This window comes from Heteronotia binoei, chromosome 1, assembly GCF_032191835.1.
Source record: "Heteronotia binoei isolate CCM8104 ecotype False Entrance Well chromosome 1, APGP_CSIRO_Hbin_v1, whole genome shotgun sequence".
Classification (NCBI taxonomy): Eukaryota; Metazoa; Chordata; class Lepidosauria; order Squamata; family Gekkonidae; genus Heteronotia; species Heteronotia binoei.
Genome location: NC_083223.1, coordinates 207,048,928 through 207,073,033, shown reverse-complemented (window position 1 = coordinate 207,073,033; position 24,106 = coordinate 207,048,928). Strand labels below are relative to the sequence as shown.

Here is a 24,106-nt window from a genome sequence, read left to right as displayed (position 1 = left end):
AATACCAACAAAATGAATTTTAACAGTGACATAAGTAAAATGTCACGCTCTGGAAAAAGTACCAGAATTGTACAACACTAGATGTGGACAGATAGAAAGGTCCAGGAGTCCATATGGTACACATGCATTCTAAACTCCTTAACACACGAAGTGATGTTTAGAGTGTATTGACAGGCTGGGGGAAAAGGGTTCAAAGAAGAACAATGGGAAAGAAAGGAACTAGAGACACTTAATAAGACCTATAAATTTAAGGAACTGAGTATATTTAACTTTTTGTGGAAAAGAATAGATCTGGGATATGCTTGCAGTCTTCAAATATTTTTAGAATGTGTCAGAAAGAGATGGTCACTGAGGACTAGGCACTGGGGCCTTCCAGTAAACAATAAGAAAGTCTTCCAACCCCCTTCCTAATTTTCATGTTCTAAAGGCTCATGTGGAAGTTCTAGTGCTATGTGCAGCACTGGTGCTTAGTTACAGAGCATGCAATCCTCTGACTATCTAGCATGTTTGGTGCATTCCATAGTTCCTTAAAGTGTCCTCCTTACTATCTGTATTTTTTGTCTTTAGCTTTTGCAGTTCAATGCAGTGGAGCGCCTTGGCGCTGGAGTCGCTGGAGTTGAAGACATCAAATCTCATCCCTTTTTTGTCTCTCTTGATTGGTCAGAGCTAATAAAGTGAGTGGTCTCAGCAAGTCATCTGTCCACGTTTGGGCCTTTTGACAGACACTGTTCCTGACTTGTCAACATTTTAAACAGTGACCGAGGCCTCAGGCCATGATTCATAAAGATGAAAACTGGAAAGACAATGTTGAAAGAAAACAATTTTAATCAGAACTGATGACTAGACACTAGTCGACTTTCTGTGGCAAGAGGCTCCTATGTGTAAACTAAGGTGTCATTCAGACTGAACTCTGTGGGGTAGTGAATTTATTACTTGTTAGGCCTGACTAGACATAATGGTGATCACAGAGTTACCAGTGAAAATTGCAATCTAGTGTCAAATGCCCATCATCACTCAAGTGAATGCATGGCAACCCATAATGGTGTCATATATTTCCTCACACTCATGTTCCATATTACTGGCAGCCATTTGGGGTGAGGGAATGTACTGCCAAATGGAATGCAACATGACTTTTTGGTGGCAAACATCTCCTTGTATCTCTGAGCTGGGAAATTATGTAAACAGCTATGCTCTTTTTTTTTCTTCAAGTGGTAATAGAAGTATAGAACTCTAGTTGTACATACCAATTCCTACCATACATGCCAGCTGAAAATAGCCCCTTGTTATAGTTGGAGAATACATGTCTTTCCTATGCTATACAAAGCTAAATGGGGGAGGGGCAGGGAATGGGGAGAAAAATAACTTATTAATAACATATGCTATGGTGCTTTTGTGAAACTTGACATGTAATACATATATTTCTTTGTGGAAAAAAAGGAAGGCTTTCTTATAATATTGTGTCATGTGGACTTTGAAATGGCTGCATGTCATCTATCAAAAGATGGAAGAGAGCATCCAGATACTGTTATCTTGCCCTTGTTGGTTACCAGCGTCTGTTTTGAAGCACTAACTGAAGTGAATTATGTTTGTCACTACAAGGAAAGAAGTCTCTTCCCTCAACCACTTAATAACTGCTTTATAAATTTAATATGGACCAAGTAAATAGAATGCTAAGTAAATGTATGGATATAAATAATGCTATATATTTTTTTAAATAAATAAGTTGCCACAATTCTGCAATTTCAAATGGATTACGCAGGTAGATAAGCCCTGGACCATTGCACATTGCCAGTGAGAGACTTGAATGTTTGCCTGGTTTCCTATGTCAAAGGCCCCCAATCATGAAAAATTGGCAAATCAAGCAGGCGTTCTAGCCCAACTTTCTATCCATTACTCTACTTTTACATGCTGGGAGTTTACATGTGGGAAGCATTTAGCCATGCAGCATTTCATGTACAGTCTGAAGTGGTACTGGTTCAGGAATTCAGTACCATGTGATTTGGTTATATGACTAGGCACATTTTTGTTCTGAAAATGTTATTTAGAATGCTCCTAGATTTGACTGCCACATACTTCTTTCAGAAATGGTGTTTGTACGTCTTAGGGCTGCGAAGCCCCCGGTCTGGGTGGGGAATCCCCTGCCCAGGAGGTTCCCAACCCGCCAGCCCACATTGGGTCGGCAGGGGAAACCTCCCCCTACATTGCTAGTGTGGTGATGTCACCCAAAAGTGATGTCCTCAAAATGGCGGCGCCTGTGCGGGGCTGCTCTGTGCGTTTCTGGGAAAACTCTATGGATGCTCTAGCCATTTGGGAGGGAAAAATCTATGGTACAATAGGTGCCATAGAGTTTTTACCTCCCAAATGGCTAGTTTTCTCCCAGAAACGCATATAGCGGCCTTGCACGGGTGCCACCATTTTGATGACAACCCTTCTGGGTGATGTCATTGTGCCCCGCGCATGTGCAAAGCACGCACAAAAGTCCCCTGCTCTGGGAAGCAGGGGACTTGGCAACCCTAGTATATCTGTGTGAGTGACTGTGATGTCTGTATGTCTGTATTACAAATGTGAATCAATTCTAAGGAGGAGAAGGCCTCCCAATAAGTGTTTTCATATGGCTTTTTTTGGTGAAAGGGCTGTGTGTGTCTTATTTTAAATTGCTCTACCAAGAGGCAGAGGAACCTTGGACAAGTAGGAATGCTATGTCATTTGAATTGCCCCTCATGAGCAAGCCCCAACTATAATAATGGGAGATCTGCAGGAAGATGAATGTACTTTTCTTGAAAATATCTTATGAGGCATTTCAGATGATTTTCTCTTCACACTCACACCCCCCACACACAGATATACCGCCTCAACTGATATTGTCCTTGTCCACTAAGTGGTAGTTATGCCACTGGTTCTTAATGTTTTGGGACTTTTACCAGATAGAGAAATGAAAAAAAAAAAACCTTAGCACAGCTGGCTCCAGATGCTGAAAAAACAGAATCCTGAAGTTGGTATTTACACAAAAAAGATTTTTTTTCTTTTTTAACCGTTTTTTGCTTTGCTAAATGTATAACTTGTTATGAGTATGTATTAAAGGCAATAATTCAGATATAAAAACTCCACTAAAATACCTCTACACAGGGGCAACATGGAGCATCTGCAGAAGGTCCCAGATTCAATCTCTGGCATTGTCACTTAAAACGATCTCAGGTGGCTGGTTTGGGGAAAGAACTTTTTCTCTGCAGAGAATGTGCAGAGCCACTGCCAGCCACAGTAGACAGTAATGAACTAGACGACCTACTGTCCTGATCTAAAGTAGCTTTGTATGTTCCTTCCCTGACTGTTGCATTCCTGCAGATATTTCAATAATTTCTGAGGGATGTTCTGGCTTTAAAGGGAAACCAAAGAAAGGAGATCAAGAGCTAAGGAGCTGTTACTAACATCACATACAAATTCAGTTGACTATTAAAAAAACCGAAAACTGGTAATCTCTTGTAACCAGTGCAAAAAGGTAATAAATCCATTGAGTGCACTATCTTTTGTTTTGCCCTGACCTGAATGGCCCAGGGTAGCTCAATTTAGTTGAAGCTTAAGTAGGGTCAGTCCTGGTTAGAACTTGGATGGGAGACCACCAAGGAAGCCCAGGGTTGCTACACAGAGACAGGCAATGGCCAACTTCCTCTTAACGTCTCTTGCCTTGTAAACCTTAGGGGGATTGCCATAAGTCAGCTGCAGCTTGATGGCACTTTCCACCACCATATCTTGTTTTGTCTTTCTTCCCTCCAGCTTTATCCGGAGGACAAAAGGCCAAATTCTTTTGGTAAGGGAACTTTTGGGCTTTTAGGCCATCCTAGTTCATACTTTAACCTTAGGCTTTTATGGGCCACCCTCCTGTGTGCATCCGAACAGACTGCATCTGTTAGATACCAGAAATGCGTATTAACATAAAATGGAAAAGGAAAAGACTTCATTTAACCAAAGGAAATCTGGAAGCTTTTTTTTTTCCTTTTGAAATTATTCTGCTCCCCTCTTTCTTTTTTTCCTCTCTCCTTGTGATAAAAAAAAAATACAAACTGTAATAACATCATAAGGTGCTACCAGGTCACCAGTAGAATTACTACTATGAAGGGGTATCCAAGATTACCTCATTCTCTAAAACTGCATTTGAACAAAGCCATTCCATAGCTACAAAACAGGAATTCCCTCAGGTGAGCCTCAGCAACAACTTCCTGTGCTGAGAGGTGAGGAAATCTCTGAAACTGAGACAGATACAGAACTTCCTTCCATCCATGCTTTTGGGAAAGAATCTCATTTTGAAGAGCAACTCCATCAATAAGGGTTTGTGTGTGTCATGGGGATGTTAATGTTAGCTCGCTGATGGCTTGCATATCTCTCTCTATAGAAGATTATACTAGCTTATTTAAAACACAGTTATACTCTTCGGCAGTCCTCATTCAGCATGAGACGTGATTGCTGTAGCAAACACTTCACATGGATTGTTCCCATAAACTTTCACCTGTAGCCATTTATATTGCAACTGTGTCTGTTGAGTAAGTGGCCTGAAGCTTTAGTATTCTGGGTTGCTATCTATGGGAGATTCTAGACTGTGATCATTCCCCCTGTTCACAAACAACCTGCCAAAACTGTTATACCAATTTAAGAGGTTTTGTGAATTGCATCTTGGATCCTAATGAGAGTCAGCGCTTAACCCCTGAAACCTATTTCTGGAATATATGAAGATAATTATTAATGATAATGATAATGATAGGGTAGTGAAGAGAGTGCCTTGAGTATGTGCAGAGTGCATCTCACTAGGTAACCACAAACAGCTCATGTCACTGGGGTTAGGAGGATGGTAAAAGAGCACGAACCCTGGCAGTTGTGAATCCTAGCACCTCTCTTTTTAGGTAGTAAACTCAGACCGCTCTATTAAAGGACTTCACTGTACTAATCTGTTCTGTTGGTTCTGACTTAACATTGTAAATGGTGAGTAATTTAGCCTTTGATGGCACAATTCACCATTCATTCAAAGCTAGTGACATAATTGCTATCTATATTTTAATGTTCCATGCTTTAGAGGTGGTAGAAGTGACGAAGCAGGTTGGGCAGGCGTAAGGGCTTCCTGCTGTCATTGCTTGAATTGTCCTGAAAGCAGAGAGTGAAGAGCCTAGAGAGGGAGGGTCACAAAATGGCCGAGAAGGCAGGAGGAGCAGGGAGGGGAAGATAGCTTAAGGCACAATTTTTTTGGAGTGGGGGGGGGAAGTGAAGAGAAATTGGGCTGAGGAACAATAGACATGCTAAGAGTTGGAAAGGAGAAGTTCACATATTTCTTGGAAATGACTAGACCTCTGGTTAGAAGTTTTTAGCTGATATTGCTGGGTATATGTGTGTTTGCATGTGTGTACACCACCATCCCATTACATGATATCCTTTGGCAGAAATTGGTTGAGCTAACAAAATGCCACAGAGAGATAGGGCGGTCAGGCCATCACCTTTACATTACAAAACTTTGAACCAAAAGTAGATTCCTGTGTTCCTATAGAATGAGATATGTAAAACACAAAAGATTGCTGTCCCAGAAGACATCAATTATGTTTTTCTTTTGTAAAAATGCAATGTGATCTCAGTATCTGATAAATTGGCACAGGAGCATGTTGCCCAGTGCAAAGGCTTATCATTTCTGAATAGTTAGAATAATTTTTTTCCAAGTATTTTGTAGTCTTAAAACACATAATTGGTACTATTGGTTAAGGAGCTATCAGTTTAGAGCAGGGGTTCCCAATGTGGAGCCTATGCTATTAAAAAGTGGGTGGTGGGGGGAGAGGTTTTGCCCAGCAGGGCTTCTGATTGGCAACTGGAGTTCTGATTAATTGCAGATTTCTAAAAAGTTGCTTCAACTGCAGCTGCCACTCTGGCACAAGGATCTTCACAGAATGAGTGAAAGTAAACTGTGTGTATGCAAGAAAATATTTTTAAACAATATGTTCATATTAAAAGGCACTCTGTCAAACAAAACTTCTGCCTGAAATGTTGAAGAATTACTATCAACAGTTTTGTATAACCTCACTCCCTGACATTTATTGTGGTTCTCCATGTTTTGTGACTGCCAACTATAAAGCTGGTGCCGATTCCTGTGGCAGCCATTTTGTGGTCATGCCCATCACCCTGTTAGAATTCTGAAGACTTGAAAAGGATGGGGGCCCAGATGTAGAATACTGAACATCTTTGAGTTCCACAATCCATCAGTTTACTCAACACACTGAAATTATGAAGTCACCTTATATCAAAGCCAGTGGCTGAACTAGCCCATCCCATCTATTCTAACTAGTAGTGGCTCTCAGTTCAAGGGTTTTTGTAGCTGTGCCTTGCATGCTAAAGGAGCCAAATTTGGTTTCCACCGTGAATATTGAATTTGTGTCCTTCCACGTGCAAGACATGTGACCTGTCATGGAGCAACATACCCTTCCTGGAAAGTGGTTTAATGGCAGCAAATCTTCATACCAAAATTAGGCCTATTTGAGGACCAACCAGTTTGGCTCATGTTCTGTTTTTCACTCAGGAGCTGGGGAATGATTGTTGCTGGTGAACTGTTGGTATCCAAACAATTTTGGATGTGTCAGTTTGCATGTTGCAGCTACTGCTGCTTTCTCTCATGATCACAGTGCTTTTTCACAGCAACACTACCTGTCACTTGTTTGCCACGACAAACAACTTTTAAAGATACAGTTAAAAGGGAAAAATAGTTCTGATTGGGTTCATGGCCCCTCTAGTGGTAAACCTCAGTCTTGTGAACATATTTCCTGAGTCATGATAAGGTCATTAAACTGTATATTACTTGTACAATAACACAGGGATTGGTTTGTGGTTCATCCCCTCTTTGCACTTTCACAGTTGGATGTATCCTTTAGGATGACAGTTATTGGTTAGATTGCATTGCCTGCTTTTTGTGCCTACGCAGCAAATAATGCAGCAGGCAAGAGGCAAAATTTATTTATTTATATTCCACCTTCCTCCTCAATGTTGACCCATCGTGGCTTGCATCATTCTTTCCTCCATTTTATCCTCACAACAACCTTGTAAGGTAGGTAAGCTGAGAGTGTGATTGGCCCAAGTTCACCCAGCAAGCTGAGAGTGAGGATTCAAACCTAGCTTTTCTGAGATGTTAGTCTGACACTAACTGTTGCCTCATGCCACTTGAAATCTTGGTAGATTAGGGTTTAAACAGCTTTGCAAAGACAAGCCATTGGGTATTAGTCAAAGTTCACACTGGTGACAGATTCTGGCCGAATTACAATGCAAACAGTCAAATCTGGGAAAAAACTTTCAGACTTGAATAGAGCTTAAGAGGCAAGGTGGGTTACTAGGCATGTAACTTGACTGGTTGATGGAGAGGAATTAATGTTTCAGAGTCCTCAGAAAACTCTCCTTCAAGGTAAAAGAGGGAAGATAAGAGGAGCATGTGCATGTTTAGAGGTGGTAGGGCTTTGACAAGCATTATAACCTCAACTGGATCATAGGGACACTGAGTCAGTAGATAAACCTTTTGGTAGAAAATGCTGATCTTGGGAAAAAATTTGGTTGGCTAATATTAATGAGGCAGAAGACAGATTGATTAATGAACAGATGGCCAGATAATGAGGGAGGCGAGACCTCTATTTTGTTCCAGTTAGGAGATGTGATTAGGCATAGTCCTGCTCACTTCTATCTTTTGTCCAGAAATGGCCAGAAATCCTGTTTACCAGAGAGGCATACAGAGAGGAACTGGTCATGGCCTCTAGATGGGGAGGGGGAAAACATGAATCAAAATGGGGGTGGGTTGGCAAGGGTGGGACTGCAAACTTTCTTTAAATGGTTGTATGCTACTGTTTGATGCTGCTGTTTTATCTGGTTGGCTGTAACATTTCCTCACCCAGTCTCAAATATGTGTGTGTGAACCATTAGCCTTGGCTGCTAGCTGGATCAGGACAACAATTTGGATTAGCATTTTTCATGGCACACTCTAATGATGGTTTGGACGGTTTGTACAACTATACTTCCTTTCAAATGTCCATTCAGAGATGCCCCTGCAGGCAGACAGTGGGGCCTACAGGTTCTCCTTCCAACAGTGATCCAGACTAAACATGCCAAAGGAGTGGGAAGTAAAAGGATGGGGAGGTCTCCCGACTGTTGTGTCATTTGTTTTCTCAAGGACACCAAATGGGAAGCTGAAGAAACAGCAACTTCCTATTTGGCAAGATTTATGATCGTGATTTAAGTAATAAAATGAGAGTTTATTTGCTTTCATAGCCATCTATACTTGGGAAAAAAAAGATTACAATATCAGTTGAATCCTGCTGTTTAGAAGACGGTGGTGGTGGATGTAATCTCTTCCACAGGAGTATTTAATCAGGAAATGCATCTAATTGAAATGAGAAGTGTTTAATGCTTGTTTTCTCACAATTCCTAAGCATATCCAACACTGAATAAATCAAGTGAGCTCCAAGATAAAACTCAACCTGCTCCAAGTTCTAAGGATTTTGAAGATGAATACCTTGCATGCTGTTTACAGATCCTGTAGCTGCTTGTCTTCCAGTCACTTAACCCCAGTGTTCTTTCACACTAGCTGTTCTCAGGGCTCTTTGGGGTGAATTATCCCAGCTGCCATTGTGGTCTTAGTTATGGCAACTTAATTCTTGTGCATTTACTTGGGAGCAGATTGCAGTGATAACCATGGTGATAAAAGTACAAGGCAAAATCCAGATCCTGTAGCTGCTTGTCTTCCAGTCACTTAACCCCAGTGTTCTTTCACACTAGCTGTTCTCAGGGCTCTTTGGGGTGAATTATCCCAGCTGCCATTGTGGTCTTAGTTATGGCAACTTAATTCTTGTGCATTTACTTGGGAGCAGATTGCAGTGATAACCATGGTGATAAAAGTACAAGGCAAAATCCACTGTAACCATATGGGGAAAAAAATTCCATTGCTGTCATAAGATTTTTGTCCCACACCCCTCCTGTGGCCCTTTTCAGCCCTGACTACAAAGGTGGAGCAAATGAAAACAAGCCAAACCAATGGAAAAGAGGACTGTTTGTGCATGCAAGTAAGCGCCAGTCATCAATAGGAAAAGTTGTGAACCTGATAAAGAGCTGCTGTGGTACAGGAGATGACTTTAATTTTTCCAGTTAGATGACAGCTGCTGTCATTGTCAGGGGGGTTTACACATGAACTTGCCTTATACTGAATCAGACCCTTGGTCCATTCAAGTCAGTATTGTCTACTCAGACTGGCAATGGCTTTCCACAGTCTCACATAAAGGTCTTTCGCATTATCTGCTACCTGATCCGTGACTTGCATGCCTAGCAAATGTTCCACCACTGAGCCTTGTCCATTCATAAACTAGAATATGACTGTCAAAATTATTTTGAGTTTTGTTCTAATGTACTACCCCATGGTAGATATAGGACAGGTTGTCAACTTATTACAGCAAGAGTCAGGCCCCTATGTCTTTAGATACTAGAGGGCTGGGTCCAGATTGGCATTTTGAGCTGGTAGACGGGATGCAGGTAGACCAAAAAAGCTTGACCAGACAAGCATGCCCAACTCCCATCTCGCCCCAACCCATCTGAAGACCCAACACAGGGCCAGATCAGCCACTAGTGCAATAAAAAGCTACCATTTTGGAAGTTGTAGCTTTATGTGGCTTGAGTGGGATGGTCTGGGGGCAGGAGCAGGACAGGAGGTGGATGCGTGCATCTGGTTGCACTTTTTTGGTTTCACTGCAGAACTGGGTTAGGGACACTGAAAATGGTGAAACATCCCTTCTGCTGCCATTGGTTGATTTGGCAACCCAACAAGGTTCTGTGTAGCATCAGGTTTTGGAGATGCCATAAACTGAAAGCACACAACATCTTAGAAAACAGGAACTACTGTTTTCCAAGAATGAGAGAAAATAATTTGATGGTGAAAGCAGCAAGTCTGTTGCTTTACCCTGTACAGGATGAACTAAATTCCTTGTGTCCTTGCATTTGGGCCAACAAGGATGGATATGAGAACAGAAGGAATAATGCTCCAAACCTTCTCTGGATGGGTAATGGTTTAAGGCAGTGCTCCAGATGTTTGGACCAAGGGCGATAAATCTCCAAAGACTGTTTTGCCTCCATCCTGTTGTCCAGCAAAGTGCCCAATGAGGATTAAAGCTCTTCTGCTGGAGGGCTGATCTGGCCCTGTATTGGGCACTGGTGAAATGACAGCAAGATGGAAAGGAAGGGCAGTCACCTCAATTCTTCTGCAGCTGTAAACCCAAGATTCTAGGTTTGGCTGATCTGGGAAAAGCCCTTCTGGGGGAAGTAAACCACACTGTCCAGCTGGCAAATGATCTGGCTAGGGAAGCCTAAAACTGAATTAGGGGAGGGCCAGCCAAGAAAACAACAGATGTCGTGATGGTCAGAGGCTCTTTAAAAAAAACCGGCAAAGCAAACCTCTTTCTAATTTGACTGGGGGTTAATAAGCGACGTATTTCTGGATAGTCTTGCCTTGACACCATGTGAACTTCTGAGTAATTCTCTTCCCCCAAATATGATGGAAAAGCAAATTAATTGAATTATAGGCACTAATATGCAGGAAACTGTTTAGTTTATCATTTTGTCCAGCAAGGTTTCATATGGTAAAGGCGGGAACCAACCATTCTGTATGTGGATTGTTCTAGTTATTTATATAACACTTTTTATTTGGCAATGTGCTTTATGATCTCTGTGGATTTGTTTTCATGGAAATCCTGGGAAGGTATAATTCCCCATTTATATGTTCACTATTTGAAATGAACACTGATAAAGGGGATCACAAAGATGCCACCTTCAGCTGGTCCTAAACTAGTTCATGGGAATCTTATGCTTGCAGACTGCAGCATAGCTGCTAAGCTGCATGAGCAGAGTTTGCTTCCCTGGATGGGAAGAGTCAGGGGGCGCCCATTTTGGCACGCAGTGAAAAAGGCGGGATCTGACAGTCTAACTCCTCTTCGGCTCCTTCATCTTGGCAGACGATTGTCTGAGGCTGAGGCTTTTCTTTTCGGTACTAGGTCGCGGTTTGTTGGGGCAGTTGACTGGGCAGCGGCGGGTGAAGCATTGGCTGGAGTGTCGGCTGGAGCGTTGGCTGCAGTGCTGCAGGCTGGCGGTGGCATCGGAGGTGGTGGAGGATGTGGCGTTGTCCTTGTCTGCAGTGGCTTTTGTCAGTAAGGCGCTGGGTTATAGGGAAGAAACAGCTGACTTGCGTATTTAAAAGATGCTGTAGGAGTGGGCCAGAGAGGCCGGTCCCAGGGTTGATACGTGGAATCCTGTGACTCCTTTGATTCTGCGGGGTTTGAAGAGGGTTTGGGACGTGGTGTGTGCTTTGTCGTTTGAAGCATGTTTGTTTCACGCTGCGTCTTTGTTAGCTTTTTGCGGGGCTCTTAGAGTAAGTGAGCTGGTGGCACAGTCTAGAAACGATGTTTCTGGTAAGGCTCTGTTGTTAAGGGATCTGCAGCTATTTGCGGGTAAGGCAGTCATCACTGTCCATCGCTCTAAGACGGATCAGTTGCAGAAGGGTACGGTGCTCGAGTTGGATAGTTGTTCAGAGCTTGAGCTGTGTCCAGTTACTGCATTGGCTGCTTATTTGGCAGTTAGGGGGCCGGTGGAGGGGCTTTTGTTTATACATTCGAATGGTTGCCTGTTGACGAAGCATCAGTTTTGGGCAGTAACGTCACGGGCTTTGGGTGAGTTGGGGTTGTCTGGGGTGTGGTTTGGGACCCACTCCTTTAGAAATGGGGCAGCCTCAACAGCGGCTGTTATGGGGTATCCTTCCATTTCCATTCAGAGATTGGGCAGGTGGCATTCCTCGGCCTATAAGGCTTACGTGCGACCTTTTATTAGGCCGTGAGTGACTTGGTGTCTGTTTATTGTTGGTTCGGTTCTTGTTTAACTGTTTTTTCTCTTTAGATGCTGTTGTTCCTGGCCAGAGGAGCCGAGTTCTCGTATGCAGCCATAGCCACGTGTTTCGGGCCGCTCATCAGGCTCGGAGAACTGCTCTCAGCTGGGAGAACTGGCTCTCAGCTGGGACTCCGCCAGCATGTGTGTATCACATGGCGAGGGCGCCGGGGCCTTCAGTGGCCGGGCCTGCTGCCTTTGTTGTTTAAAGATTGTGTGGGTCCTCCTCCTCAGATTTTAATTGTTCACCTGGGAGGTAATGATCTGGGACTCTTAAAGGGCAAGGCCTTAGTTTGGCAGGCCTGGGATGATTTCCAGCACATTCGGGAGCGATGGCCTGGGACCACCATAATTTGGTCAGCCATGCTGCCCCGCCTTGTGTGGCGTTGTGCTTGGGACCCTGCAGCTATAGAAAGGGCCCGGTATAAGGCTAATAAGGAGATCAGGAAGGTGCTGGAAAAGAGGTTGGGCCACTATTTGCCCCATCTGGACATTTTGTTGAAACTTCCTGACCTCTACAGAGGGGATAGGGTCCATCTCTCGGAAAAGGGTAATATGCTTTTCCTGAGAGATTTGCAGCAAGGGTTGCGGGTGGCTTTGGGCCTCCCGGTGGGCGCTAAGCCCTAAGTAGAGACTTGGCCTTAGTAGTGGCAGGTTTTTGGGGTTTAGGGCACTATGCAGCTAGGGGAGGACTGTGAAGCATCCCCCTTTTGTGGAATTTGGGGTCTGGCATGATTAGCCTTCGGGTTTGAAGATCCGGGTTTGGAGAATGTAGACTGTCCGGGAGGCTCGGCTAGAGGGTGCCTTTCTGGCAAGATGTGTGTCTGGGTTTGGGCCCTTTGGTGTGTGCCTCCCTGCTGGGCCTGCCTGGAGGGAGCTGAGTAACACTCAGCTCCGGCTGGGGGGCTGGGTCTCTTGCCCGTTAATGGCAGGGGAGCGGTTGTGGTGACCCCTAGCCCTGGCCGGGCCGCTGGTGGGGTACCCTTGCTGTTTATTAGAATATTGAATAAAGTGGCCCAATTTTATACCAATACTCTGTGTCTGACTCTTTATTCCGTCCTTGGGGAGCAAAGAAGGTGACATTGAGATCTACATGAACATCATATTCTCCTCAGTTACCAGAATGAGGCTGAAGAAGCTACTCTAAGTTTGGCAGATTTTTGGGGAAAGCAGCTCTCTGTGGATTAGTGTATACAATCAGAATGAACCATTGATTAATTCTCTTTATCTGATTAAACTATGTGGGCCAAATTTTAATTGGTGAGGCTGCATGATGGGGGCATATTTATTTTAGTTCTTTTTAGACTCTTTTGACTTGATGTGTTTATTAATAAGAGGAAAGTTCATCTTTAAAAATCTGTGGTAACTTTGTAAAGCTTTGAGTTACCCTATGCTTCAAAAGTACAGCTATCTGGAGCATTTGATAATATGCAAATATATTTAAATTTGTTCAATTAATAATATGATTGTCACCTTGTTAAATTGGCTGATAGCCTACTAATTAGGTTTAGGTTTGGAATGCTGTCCCAAATTTGGTTCATGGCATCTTCTGCAACAACACAGCATTGGATTCTTTTGATCTGTTTCACAAGTGCTTTCCTCCAGCAGAAGAAGGCTTCTCCCCTTGCAAGACAAACTTGCAATCATCCTGCATCAGGGAAAGACTCCTTCTCCCAGAGGAAAGTTCATCTACTACTTTAATGGATCTATGGGATCCTCCCATAGTCAACTGGTAGCATAAAATAACAAAGAGAAGGATAAGGATAGATTGTATTATAACTTGTGTGATATTCATATATTTGTCAGGCAGTGATAGACATTGCATGATGGAGGAACCACGTGAATGTACCTACTTTCCACCACTCCCCCAAAATAACTTACAATGTGTGCACTCCAGAGGAAAAGAACTTGCAAATAGGTTCATCTCACATATAGAATTCTACCTGGAGCACCTGTGTCATGTGGCCTTAGGTGCTTGATAGACATGAAGGACATCCATACCACACTCAGTTGACTGATGCCTATTGCCCTCCTAAACATTGAACTGAATCTGACATTTTTTGAACATAAATTGTTCTCCATTGTATGGTGTAGTGGTTAAGTGTGCGAACTCTTATCTGGGAGAACCGAGTTTGATTCCCCACTCCTCCACTTGCACCTGCTAGCATGGCCTTGTGTCAGCCATAGCTCTGGCAGAGGTTGTCCTTGAAAGGGCAGCTGCTGTGAGAGCCCTCTCCAGCCCCACCCACCTCACAGGGTGTCTGTTGTGGGGGAGGAAGGTAAAGGAGATTGTGAGCTGCTCTGAGACTTTTTGGAGTGGAGGGTGGGATATAAATCCAATATCTTCATCATCTTCTTTTTGTCAAAAAAGGCAAAAGATTTCCCCCCCATTGTGGAAATGAGTTTAATTTTAGAGAGACAACATAGCAGGGTTACAAGCAATCTAATCAAATGGAATCTGTGGAAAACATAACTCCTTAAATCAAAGGAGTTGGAAAGTCCATCCTGAGTAGATGATAAGACTTTTGACCTGAAAACTCCAGACTAGCTTCTTTTGAAGGGCTGAAGCTGGGTAACAATACCCAGCAAATGCTTTAAATAGGTTAAATCCTACATCATTTTGAGAGATTAACAGAGATTATTCATCTAGGTCTACATCTCTCCCCCCATAAGAAAATCACAACCTACCTCATAGTTGGAAGTTGAAATAAAACTGGCAATTCCTGTCTGAATATAATGTGCAATATATAATTTTCCTGTTTTTTAAAAAAATTAAAAAGGTGCTCTATTGCACTAGAGAATTCCAGGCCTTATAGACACCATGGTTTAGGCTTGTTCCCGACAACTCCATGGCCTCTTCTAAGTGAACGTGTACTTTGAAGTACATGTTCAATGAATAAGTGCTTCTGAACTCAAAAGCCCTTGTTGAAAGCACTGTTTTTCCATGCATACATACAGATGCTATAGAACAATGAGGAGGGGGGAAGGGAAGGGGCTGTATGAATCCAAAGTTCTCCCCAGTGAAACTATCTTTAGGTATTTTCTCTTTTTCCTCCCTTCTCTCCTTTCATTGTCTCCTTCAGCAGTCAGGATCAGAATCCCCAGCCAAAACGGCAAGCGTGCGGTTGCTATTCCAGACCCCAGATGCCAATATGTGGCGGCATCTGGCTCATTGGCAGGCATCGCAGACAGTTGTGCTGGCTGCTCTTGAGCCTGTCATGTGGCTTATTTTGCTGTTAGGCTCACTGATTCTTTGAGAATGTGGTCCCAACCGAGGGAACAAAGAAAGGAGGGGGGGAATTACATGCATTAAAGATGCAAGTTACAAGGTAAGGTGACTGTTGTTGAATGCGCTGCCTGTTCTTGCTCCACTGAATGTCCTGTCCTGATGCATCTTCTGTTAACTGCACCTTCTTGTGCAGTTACTGTTTTCAGGTGCCTTAAGGCATGGAGCTCCTTGAAAGAGAAACACAAATAGCTCAAATGTAGAGATAAAATCCTCTCCTTAGAGGCCATGTGTTTGGCATGGGAAACACATGATAACAGCTTGCTTTAGAAAGGTGACATTTCTATTGAAAAGCTGAATAATGATAATAATAATAAAAAAAGAATGCAGCTATAAACGCAGCTCGTCCGTGTCTTCAGATGGAGACGAGACTTTTGTGATGAAGACAACCTCTTTGTTAGATGAAATAAACTTTTCCCTTGAACTTCAGGCATTTAAATTTCTGTGACCCAGCTGGATCTGTACAAGGTATGTGTGTGTATATAAGGGTAGAGAAATGTCACCCATTTTCATGCACAAATCAGACATGCCATTTGTTCAGGGCTGGGGCTTTTGAAGCGGGGTGGATTTTGTTTTAAGTCATTCCTAAAGAGTTTTCTCTTAACAATAAAATAGCAAGGACTCCTCTGAGGCATTTTTTTAAATAGTTGATTGCAGGATGGTAAATGGAACACCAGTTTGTTTAATAAGATTCAGGCGACAAGGGCTTGATTTATGACTGACCTTTGTGGAATGTCATCCCACAGACAAACAGACGACCCCAGTTATCATTGCAGACTGTCTTCAACAGAAATGTACTAATGTGGAATATACCAAGTCCACACAGCTTGTCAACTGCCAAACTGAACACAGTCCACCACCTGTGAGCTCATTTAGCTGGTCATTATATTGGTCTGTGAGCTATTTCTTGACTTGAATTCACAAGATGACACCCCCTCAGGGACCCCTCAAGTGTCTGACTTGTAGAAAAGCATAAAATAATTAGACGCTCCTATCTTTTCTACCAGTACAAGTCTGCCAGCTGGCAGGGATTTAACCACCGGCATCCAGAAGAGGGCAGTGGGGTTGGATTTGTCAGGCCATATCTAAAGGCAAGGCAAGTTCTGTGGAATAACTATGACACACAAAAAGCTTATAAGGGAGAGTTGAGAAAACCAGATTAAGCAGGGAATTTCTAACATGATGGCTGGAAGCTGCTGACAAAACGTCCAGATCTAGACACATGCTGTCGGATAATAACTATTCAGAATCTGGCCCCATTCTTTAATATAGGGAATACAACAAAACAATGCAAAACTTAATAGCTCAGTTATCACTGGATGTCGCCATTCTGGAATTTTGCTGTCTGATTTCAGTTCCATGGGCATCAAAGACTGATCGAGCAGGTATGTACCTGACATAGATATACAATCAGATGAGTCAGCAGATCTTTTTACAAAGCAGGATAATCACAATAGCCTTTCATGTGCTCACTGCTTCTACCAGCCACATTGGCTTGTGATGGATTGTGGGGCTTTTAAACATAGATTCTGTGAACTATTGTCATACTGAGGCAGTATGTAAATAGGCAGGACCAGACCAGACCATTGGGGAAGCTGAATAGTGGTGGAGACTCGGTTTGTCTTGCCTTCAGAGGAAAGGCAAAAACATTGCTAGTAGTACCAATTGGAAGGCATGTAGAGCTGCAGATTGTTGGCAGGAATAGAGGCAGAGGCTCTGCCTCCCTCTTCTTCAGGTAATATACCTGCTTTGCCAAAGGGTGTGGGATAGAGATAGAGGCTAACTGAACTATCTTATATAAAGTTACTCCTTCTTTGAAATCAATGGGGATCCACTGGAGTAATTCTTCCTAGAATTATCTCCATGATGAACACATGCACATTTAGGAAATACAAGAGATCTATGATAAAGGATTTAAAATCATGCGAGATCTGATTATTGAGGATCTGTGATCTCCCAATGTCTTTAGTATGGCTTAGGAGCAACTAGGAGGGGACTTAATCATTATGAACATGCTTGTTCACACACAGAACAGGATGAGCTAAAATCTATATATTCACAAAGGGCGTTTTCGCACTGACCTTACTCGGGAGCGACGTCCCTCTTCACCCCGCAGCGTCTGCGCGGATTTTGCACTAATTGCTCCGCAGAACCCGGAAGAGCTGCAAAGTCCCGCGGCTTTTGCGTCGCAAATGTAAACTGTTTTTTGGCCAGTTTACATTTGCGACACAAAAGCCGCGGGACTTTGCGGCTCTTCCGGGTTCTGCGGAGCAATTAGTGCGAAATCCGCGCAGACGCTGCGCGGTGAAGAGGGACGTCGCTCCTGAGTAAGGTCAGTGCGAAAACGCTCAAAAACTAATAGAACAAAATTTGACTCCAGTGGTACCTTTAAGACCAATCAATTTTAATTCTGGGTATAAGTTTTCATGTGCATGCATACTTCTTCAGATAAATTGAAAGCATCTTGGCTCTAATCGGCCATTCCTGGCAACTAACCGCCCCTCCACCCTCTCTACCTCAACCATCAACCACTCTTCCTCTCTAATGGTTGAGGAAGTCTTCTTTCAATGTATCTGAAGAAGTATGCCTGCGCCTGAAAGCTTATACCCAGAATTAAAATTGGTTAGTTTTAAAGGTGCCCTTGGACTCAAACTTTGTTCTGTTGCTTCAGGCCAACATGGCTACCCACATGAATCTCCAAAAATCAATGTGCCTCTGAGGGGAGCTAATCCCTCCCCGTCCTTAGTTGGCTGACAGTTTGAAGTTGCTTTACTGAAATCCGTACTCTCCATAATGAAGCTGTAGCCACCAACAAGCATAACTGGAATCAGGCTTTCTGGGAGGAGGACAGGAAATTGTGGCCTGAGATTTCAGAGAGAATGTACAGTACAGGCAGGAAGATAAGAAGAGCCAGACTTGACCAGATCAATGCCCCAGTGGTCAACTTGATGCCCCTGATGGCCCACAGTAGGAGCTCAGAGAACAAAGTCTCTTGTTGCCCCCTAGTAACTGATATTCTGAGGTGTACTTCATCTGAACATGGAGATTCCATTTAACTATCTGAAAGAGGTGTTTCTTTTCCTTTGTCTATCAACTTAATTGGGTGCTCCTCAGTTGTATGGGAGAGGGAGAAAAAAACTTTTCCATGTTTTTTTCCCCATATGGTCTTATGCCACCTTTCCCCCAAACACTAGAAAAACATCGTTTCCTCAGTGGCCTGATAGTATAGTTCAGTTCCTATAGTCTGTGAGTGAAGCTGTAAAAAGCCCTTTGCCTAACTAGTTAGTTACTACTGTCTGTGAGATGTTCTGACTGCATTTGCAAACTTTATTTTTTGTTCTTGAAACTGAGATCAGCTTTGATACCTGGCAGCCTCTGTGCTGTCTGTTTGAGATAAGCTAACAGGAGTAGTGAATGGCCCCTTTAGGAGTTCCACCCATTCCAGTGCATGGGCTCACATGAGCCTTTGTATATTTTGGTTTAGCTGTTTGGCACTGTGCACGGAATCTCTGGACCGCCTCGTGGCCATAATTCCGGGGATGGCTTTCTGACCTCTCTGTCATTTCACAACACCATCAGCTTCAATGCCAGTACACATGCACATACATACACACTCAATCACATTGTTGGCACAGACCCTGGAAATGTAGTATCTAAAATTAAAGATTTGTATCCGTTTTGGAAAATCAGAACTGACCTTTGTCCCTCAAATGAGGAGAGGGTGGTTACAGAGAAGAACTTGGCTCTACCCAGGCAATTAGGAAAAATACAGTTTGGAGCAGGCAGCAGATGCTTTGTGCATGGAGGTTTTTGTGAACACAAAAGACCACCTTTGCAAAGCAGAGTCACAGCTCAAGTCCAAGTCCAATATTCTCACCGACTAGAGCAGCTTCAGTGAAAAGTGTGCTAATGTGCTAAGACTGCATCACTGTCCATAGGATGGTTTTGAAGTGGAATGAGTACCAGTCAGACCCCTGAGCCACCATCCATCAGCAGCTGTAGCTTTATCCTCTGCTGCAGATGTAAATCTATGGTCGTTTTCGCACTCACCTCCAGCCGGCGCGACCCCCCTCTTCACTGCGCAGGATCTGCGCGGATTTCGCACTAAATGCCACGGAGCAGCCTTTTGCGCAAAAGCCGCTCAAACGTAAATCACCAAAAAGCAGTTTGGCGTTTGCGCGGCTTTTGCGACAGGAGTTTCCGGCGCAAAAGGCTGCTCCGCGGCATTTAGTGCGAAATCCGCGCAGATCCTGCGCGGTGAAGAGGGGGGTCGCGCCGGCTGGAGGTGAGTGCGAAAACGACCATAGATTTACATCTGCAGCAGAGGGGGGTCGCGCCGGCTGGAGGTGAGTGCGAAAACGACCTCTGTCTACAAACCCCAACATCTGTGGGCCCAGGGAAAGCTACATAATATCCCCAGTAGGAGATGTGATATGAACCCCATCCCCGCACATAAAGATTCCTGCTTTTGCAGTTTTCAGTCCTGTTGTGGCACCCAAACTCCAAATTGAGAACTGCCACTCTGCCAACTGATCCAGTCCTAGTCACGTGCAACTAGTTGCTCTCCAACTGATTAGCACTTTGTCTCAGGAGGACTAGACAAACTTAAACTAGGCCCACAAAAAGAGTTTGCAGGAATGGATTTGCAGGCACAGCAGTCACAGATGTATCCAGCACATTCAATGTGGAGCAGATGGATATTTTTCTTTCTGGACCTACCCAGGGTCAGAACCCTAATATGCTGGCTGACTTGAAGAGATAGGGATTCCTGAATCCAGGTGGGACCTGGGGATCTTCCAGCTCACCTCCAGACTATAGAGATCACTTCCCCTGGAGACAACGAATGCTTTGAAGGGTGAACTCTATGACATTTTACTATACTGAGGTCCCTGTCCTCCAAATCTCCAGGAGTTTCCCAGCTTGGATCTGGCTGCTCTATGCCCCCCATTCCTCGTTGGCAACCCTACTCATAGCAGAAAGATAATCTGAGCACCCTATACCATAATCTGAGCACCCTATACCAGTTTAAAGGCAGTTGAATAGTTAGATTTGAGCCCCTAAAGACGAACAAGATTTTGGGGGTATGAGATTTTTGAGAGTCAGTGCTCCCTTCATCAAACCTGAACAGGAATGGAGATCTGAGATCTTTTTATCCCAGTTAGAAGATGGGAGGGGTATTGTAAAGAATGCTTGTAAAGAACACAAAAGTACTTGTCATAGAAGTCAGCTTGATTAGAGCAGAGGGAAAATGTTTGGGGGTGGAAAATTAGCATCCATAGTGAGATAAGAATCTAATGTCCTTATCCAGCCCAGAGTGGGAGGAGGGGTCTATTGTTCTGAACCTGTTAAAAGAATTTGAGTCCAGCTATCTGACACTGTAATTTCCCTCTTGAATTTTTTCTTTGTTTGAGGACTGCCACTCTTAGGTCAAAAAGGGAAGCACCTGGAATATTAAAATGTTTCCCCACTTTAAAGGCAAGACTTCCGCCACCCAGCAAAGAGGCCAAGGCCTCCTGTTCAATATAGAGGACTGCCATATGATTGCAGGGGACAGGAGAGTCCAGCCCCCAGTGGCTATTGCATGCTGGTACTCCAGTGGGAGCATGACAACACTTCCAGGGAAAACCAGGAAGTTTTTCCAGTCCTGTCTAGGAATCATTAAAAATTCTATAGTTTTAGCCCCTATGCTGCTCTCCAGATTCCTGTTAGTTGCCAGGCACATGTGAAAAGAACTCAATTCTAGATATCTGTCATTGTAATAATGTCCCCTTGAAACTTCTTTGTCACTTTTAGGTCAGAAAGGGAAGGACCTAGGTCCAAGCCACATTTTCAGTTTGTCTTTATTTGGTTTATCCTTGCAGCATTTGTAGCCCAAACTAGCCCAGTCTTGTCATAGACTGGAAGCTAAGTGGGGTTAGCCATGGTTAGTACTTGGATGGGAGGCCACTGAGAAGATTAGGGTTGCTATGCAGAGGAAGGCAATGGCAGACCACGTCTGCTCGTCTCTTGCCTTATATACTTCAGGACTGGGTCACTCAGTTCTAACTTAAGGGCACATCTATCCCCCCCCTTTACAAAACTGGACACTTATCACTGTTCAGAAGGAAATGATAAAAAGGTAGAGTGTGATCACCAAATGTGCAGCATGGTGATAAAGCTGCCAGCTCTGTGTTGGGAAATTCCTGGAGATTTGGAGGTAGAGCCTGGGGAGGGCAGAGTTTGGGGAGAGATGGGTCTTCAGTGGGGTAGAATGCCACACAATCCACCCTCCAAAGTAGTCACCATCTTCAGGGGAACTGATCTCCATAGTCTGGAGATTAGTTGTAATTCTGAGAGATCTTCAGGCTCCACCCAGATGTTGGCAGACTTGCATGGAGATAATTGTGCAGTCATAAAGTTTTGTGTTCTCTTTGCTCCACTAAGAGGCAAATGTATGTGGGTATAAGACCTACAAGGTGGAGAAGGACATTCCTGCTTTTTGTCACTTCTGAGGGCTGTGCTCAGAATATCTGGGGGTGAAGGACTCAGGCAACTTAGCCTGAGAAGCTGGGAACAGTCTTGCAATGATTGGCTGGGACACAGCCATGGTAACTAAAATGTAGCAAAATGAAGGGTCTGCAGGAAAAAAAAAATACCTCAGAGAGTTTAGTTTTGAGTCTTGCAAAGGAAGTCTTCAGTGAAAGTCTGGAGTATGAAGACTGGGGTTTAGGCTGGTCAGTTGTGATGTGAAGCAACTAGACAAGGAGCTGAGAACAGCTAGTGGGACCAAATTCCTTGTGGAGGCAGAGCTGGGCTGAGCTTCTGTCTGAGAGAGAGATTGAAGTCAGAAAGGGGCAAAACCAGGTACCTTCTGTGAGGGAAACTCTCTGTGGGAGTTCTGCCAGCACCTCTAGGCAGATTCCTTGTATAAACTGAGATCACTCAAACACTCTGGAAGGATGACTGGATTCTGGGGTCTAGAAGGGAATCCCAAGATTCAGACAAGGAATCTAGCTGGGGCTGAGACACACAGGAGTGAGGGGCTGGTATTAGCTCTCAGAGATGTGAGTCCTGAAAACTAGTGTGTATGTCTGTGTGGGAGAATGAATCTAGCACCGGTCAGGAGTTCTCAATGTGTGTGAAAAAGAGTGACTGTCGGTTTATTATTTTTATGATTTGAGAAGTAAGGGCCAGTAAGACTGAACTGTTTCGACAGGCCTTTGAGATCTAACCGGGAGAGAGCTGCCACCCTACCTCATTATAGAGTATCATATGATCACCGATTATATTATATTGTAGTGATACAGCACCATGGAATGAAATGTTTTTTAAAATAATTTTAAACTGTAGCTATTTTTTGTTGGTTTTTAATTTGTAAAAATGAATGTTGTTAGCCGCCCTGAGTCTGCTTGCGGCAAGGGTGGGATAGAAATTTAAAGTAATAATAATAAGAGAAGAGGGCTAGATCATCTGAACTGTAAAGCATTTCTAGTGCTCAGTAGGCACTGCCTGCCTATCCTAGGGTATTGTATAGTTCTAAAGCCTGCCAGTGTTATATTTAATTTTTATGTTATCTCAGCCTGATAAATCTCTAGTAAATAGTAATTGATTATTCCAGGGACCATCTGCTGACCAACTGATTTGTTGTATTCAATCAGATCTAATCAATATTATTTTTATCCCTCTCCCTTGCCTTTTGTAATCCGATAAATATTTCTTTGGTTTTTGACTTTTAAAATGTCTGGTGCCTAGTCTTTATATATTTCTGTGTTTGTGGCTGAGGGACTGAGGGAAGGTGACAGGAAAAATTCTTAGTGGTCAGCTTGGGAGCCCTCCCAAGCTGACCCTGACCTGTTCCTCACACTGGGTCATTTGCAAAGTTTCCAGGGACTGACAATCAATGAACTTGCAATCTTGGGTTGGATTCATGCAACTACAATAACTGCTATATTGTGTTAGAAATCAAAGACCCAGATTTTGTATTGGAAGTAAAGGCTATCTGTAATATCCTGGTTTGGATCCAGCAAAAAAGCTTGCAGAAACAGGTGGTAGAATCCCCTCCCCTGCCTCCCCTATCCCCAAGCATCCCACTGTTTGTTCCAAAATTAATCCTGAGAGCCAAGGGAACCTCACAAACAAAATACACAGGAGGGGGCACTATAGCAGCAAGGAGAAATCAAGTAATAGCACCACTGTCTCCCTCTCCTGTTAGCATCTTGCACTGGAGGAGGAGAAAGAAGAAAGCAATTTTGCTTGATTCTACCTTGTCACTGCAGGACTTATGGTACATTTTTTTGGAGGCTGTCTTGATACTCAGGAAACATTTTTGGGACAAATAGTGGGCTGCTTGGAGAATGGAAGATAGGGAATGATCTGTTCCTTTTGCAAACTTTTCTTGTGGATCTAACTCTTCAAGTGGGAACTGATGGAATTAGGCTTGTCAGTCCCCAGGTCCCAGCAGAGGATCTCCCAGGTTTGCAGGCTTTTTTCTGCCTCCAGTCAGCAGGCCAGCAGGGTAAACCCCTCCCCAACAACCACCACGTGCCTTTCTACTTTGGAAGGCTTAAGAAGATGCTTTGAAAGGCTTACTTTTTCAGTGTGTCTGAGCCTTTAAATCTGTAGAGACCAGGCTGAATGGGGGCGGGGTGAGTTGGGAGAACAACATGGCTGCTTCCAGTAGTTGTGAAAGCAGCCCAGACACTCAATTTATTTTACAATCTTTTCAGAGGTAATTTGCATAGTAAAGGGTAAACGAGAACCTTTGGTTTCCCTGTAATCCAAGAACTTGGAACTTCAGCAACTTGTGAGTAAATTGCCCCAGTGAGACCACACAAGTGTGGGATGGCAAACTGTTTATTTTGGCTTCTCTGTCTTTGTAGAGCCCAGTAGTCCCTCTAGCCCACCTCCCAGCTTCCTGCAAGG

At 43.7% G+C, this 24,106-nt stretch overlaps 1 protein-coding gene across 2 annotated transcripts in view; it reads left to right on the top strand.

Annotated features, from left to right (window-relative positions):
• RPS6KC1 (ribosomal protein S6 kinase C1) overlaps positions 1 to 1,732 on the top strand; it is a 115,349-nt gene extending 113,617 nt beyond the window's left edge. For both annotated transcript variants that reach the window (XM_060246898.1, XM_060246909.1), the window contains one exon: positions 568 to 1,732. In XM_060246898.1, the coding sequence (XP_060102881.1) occupies positions 568 to 678 (111 nt within the window). In that variant the 3' untranslated portion in view covers positions 679 to 1,732. The remainder of the gene's footprint in view (positions 1 to 567) is intronic.
• Positions 1,733 to 24,106: the final 22,374 nt, after the last annotated feature.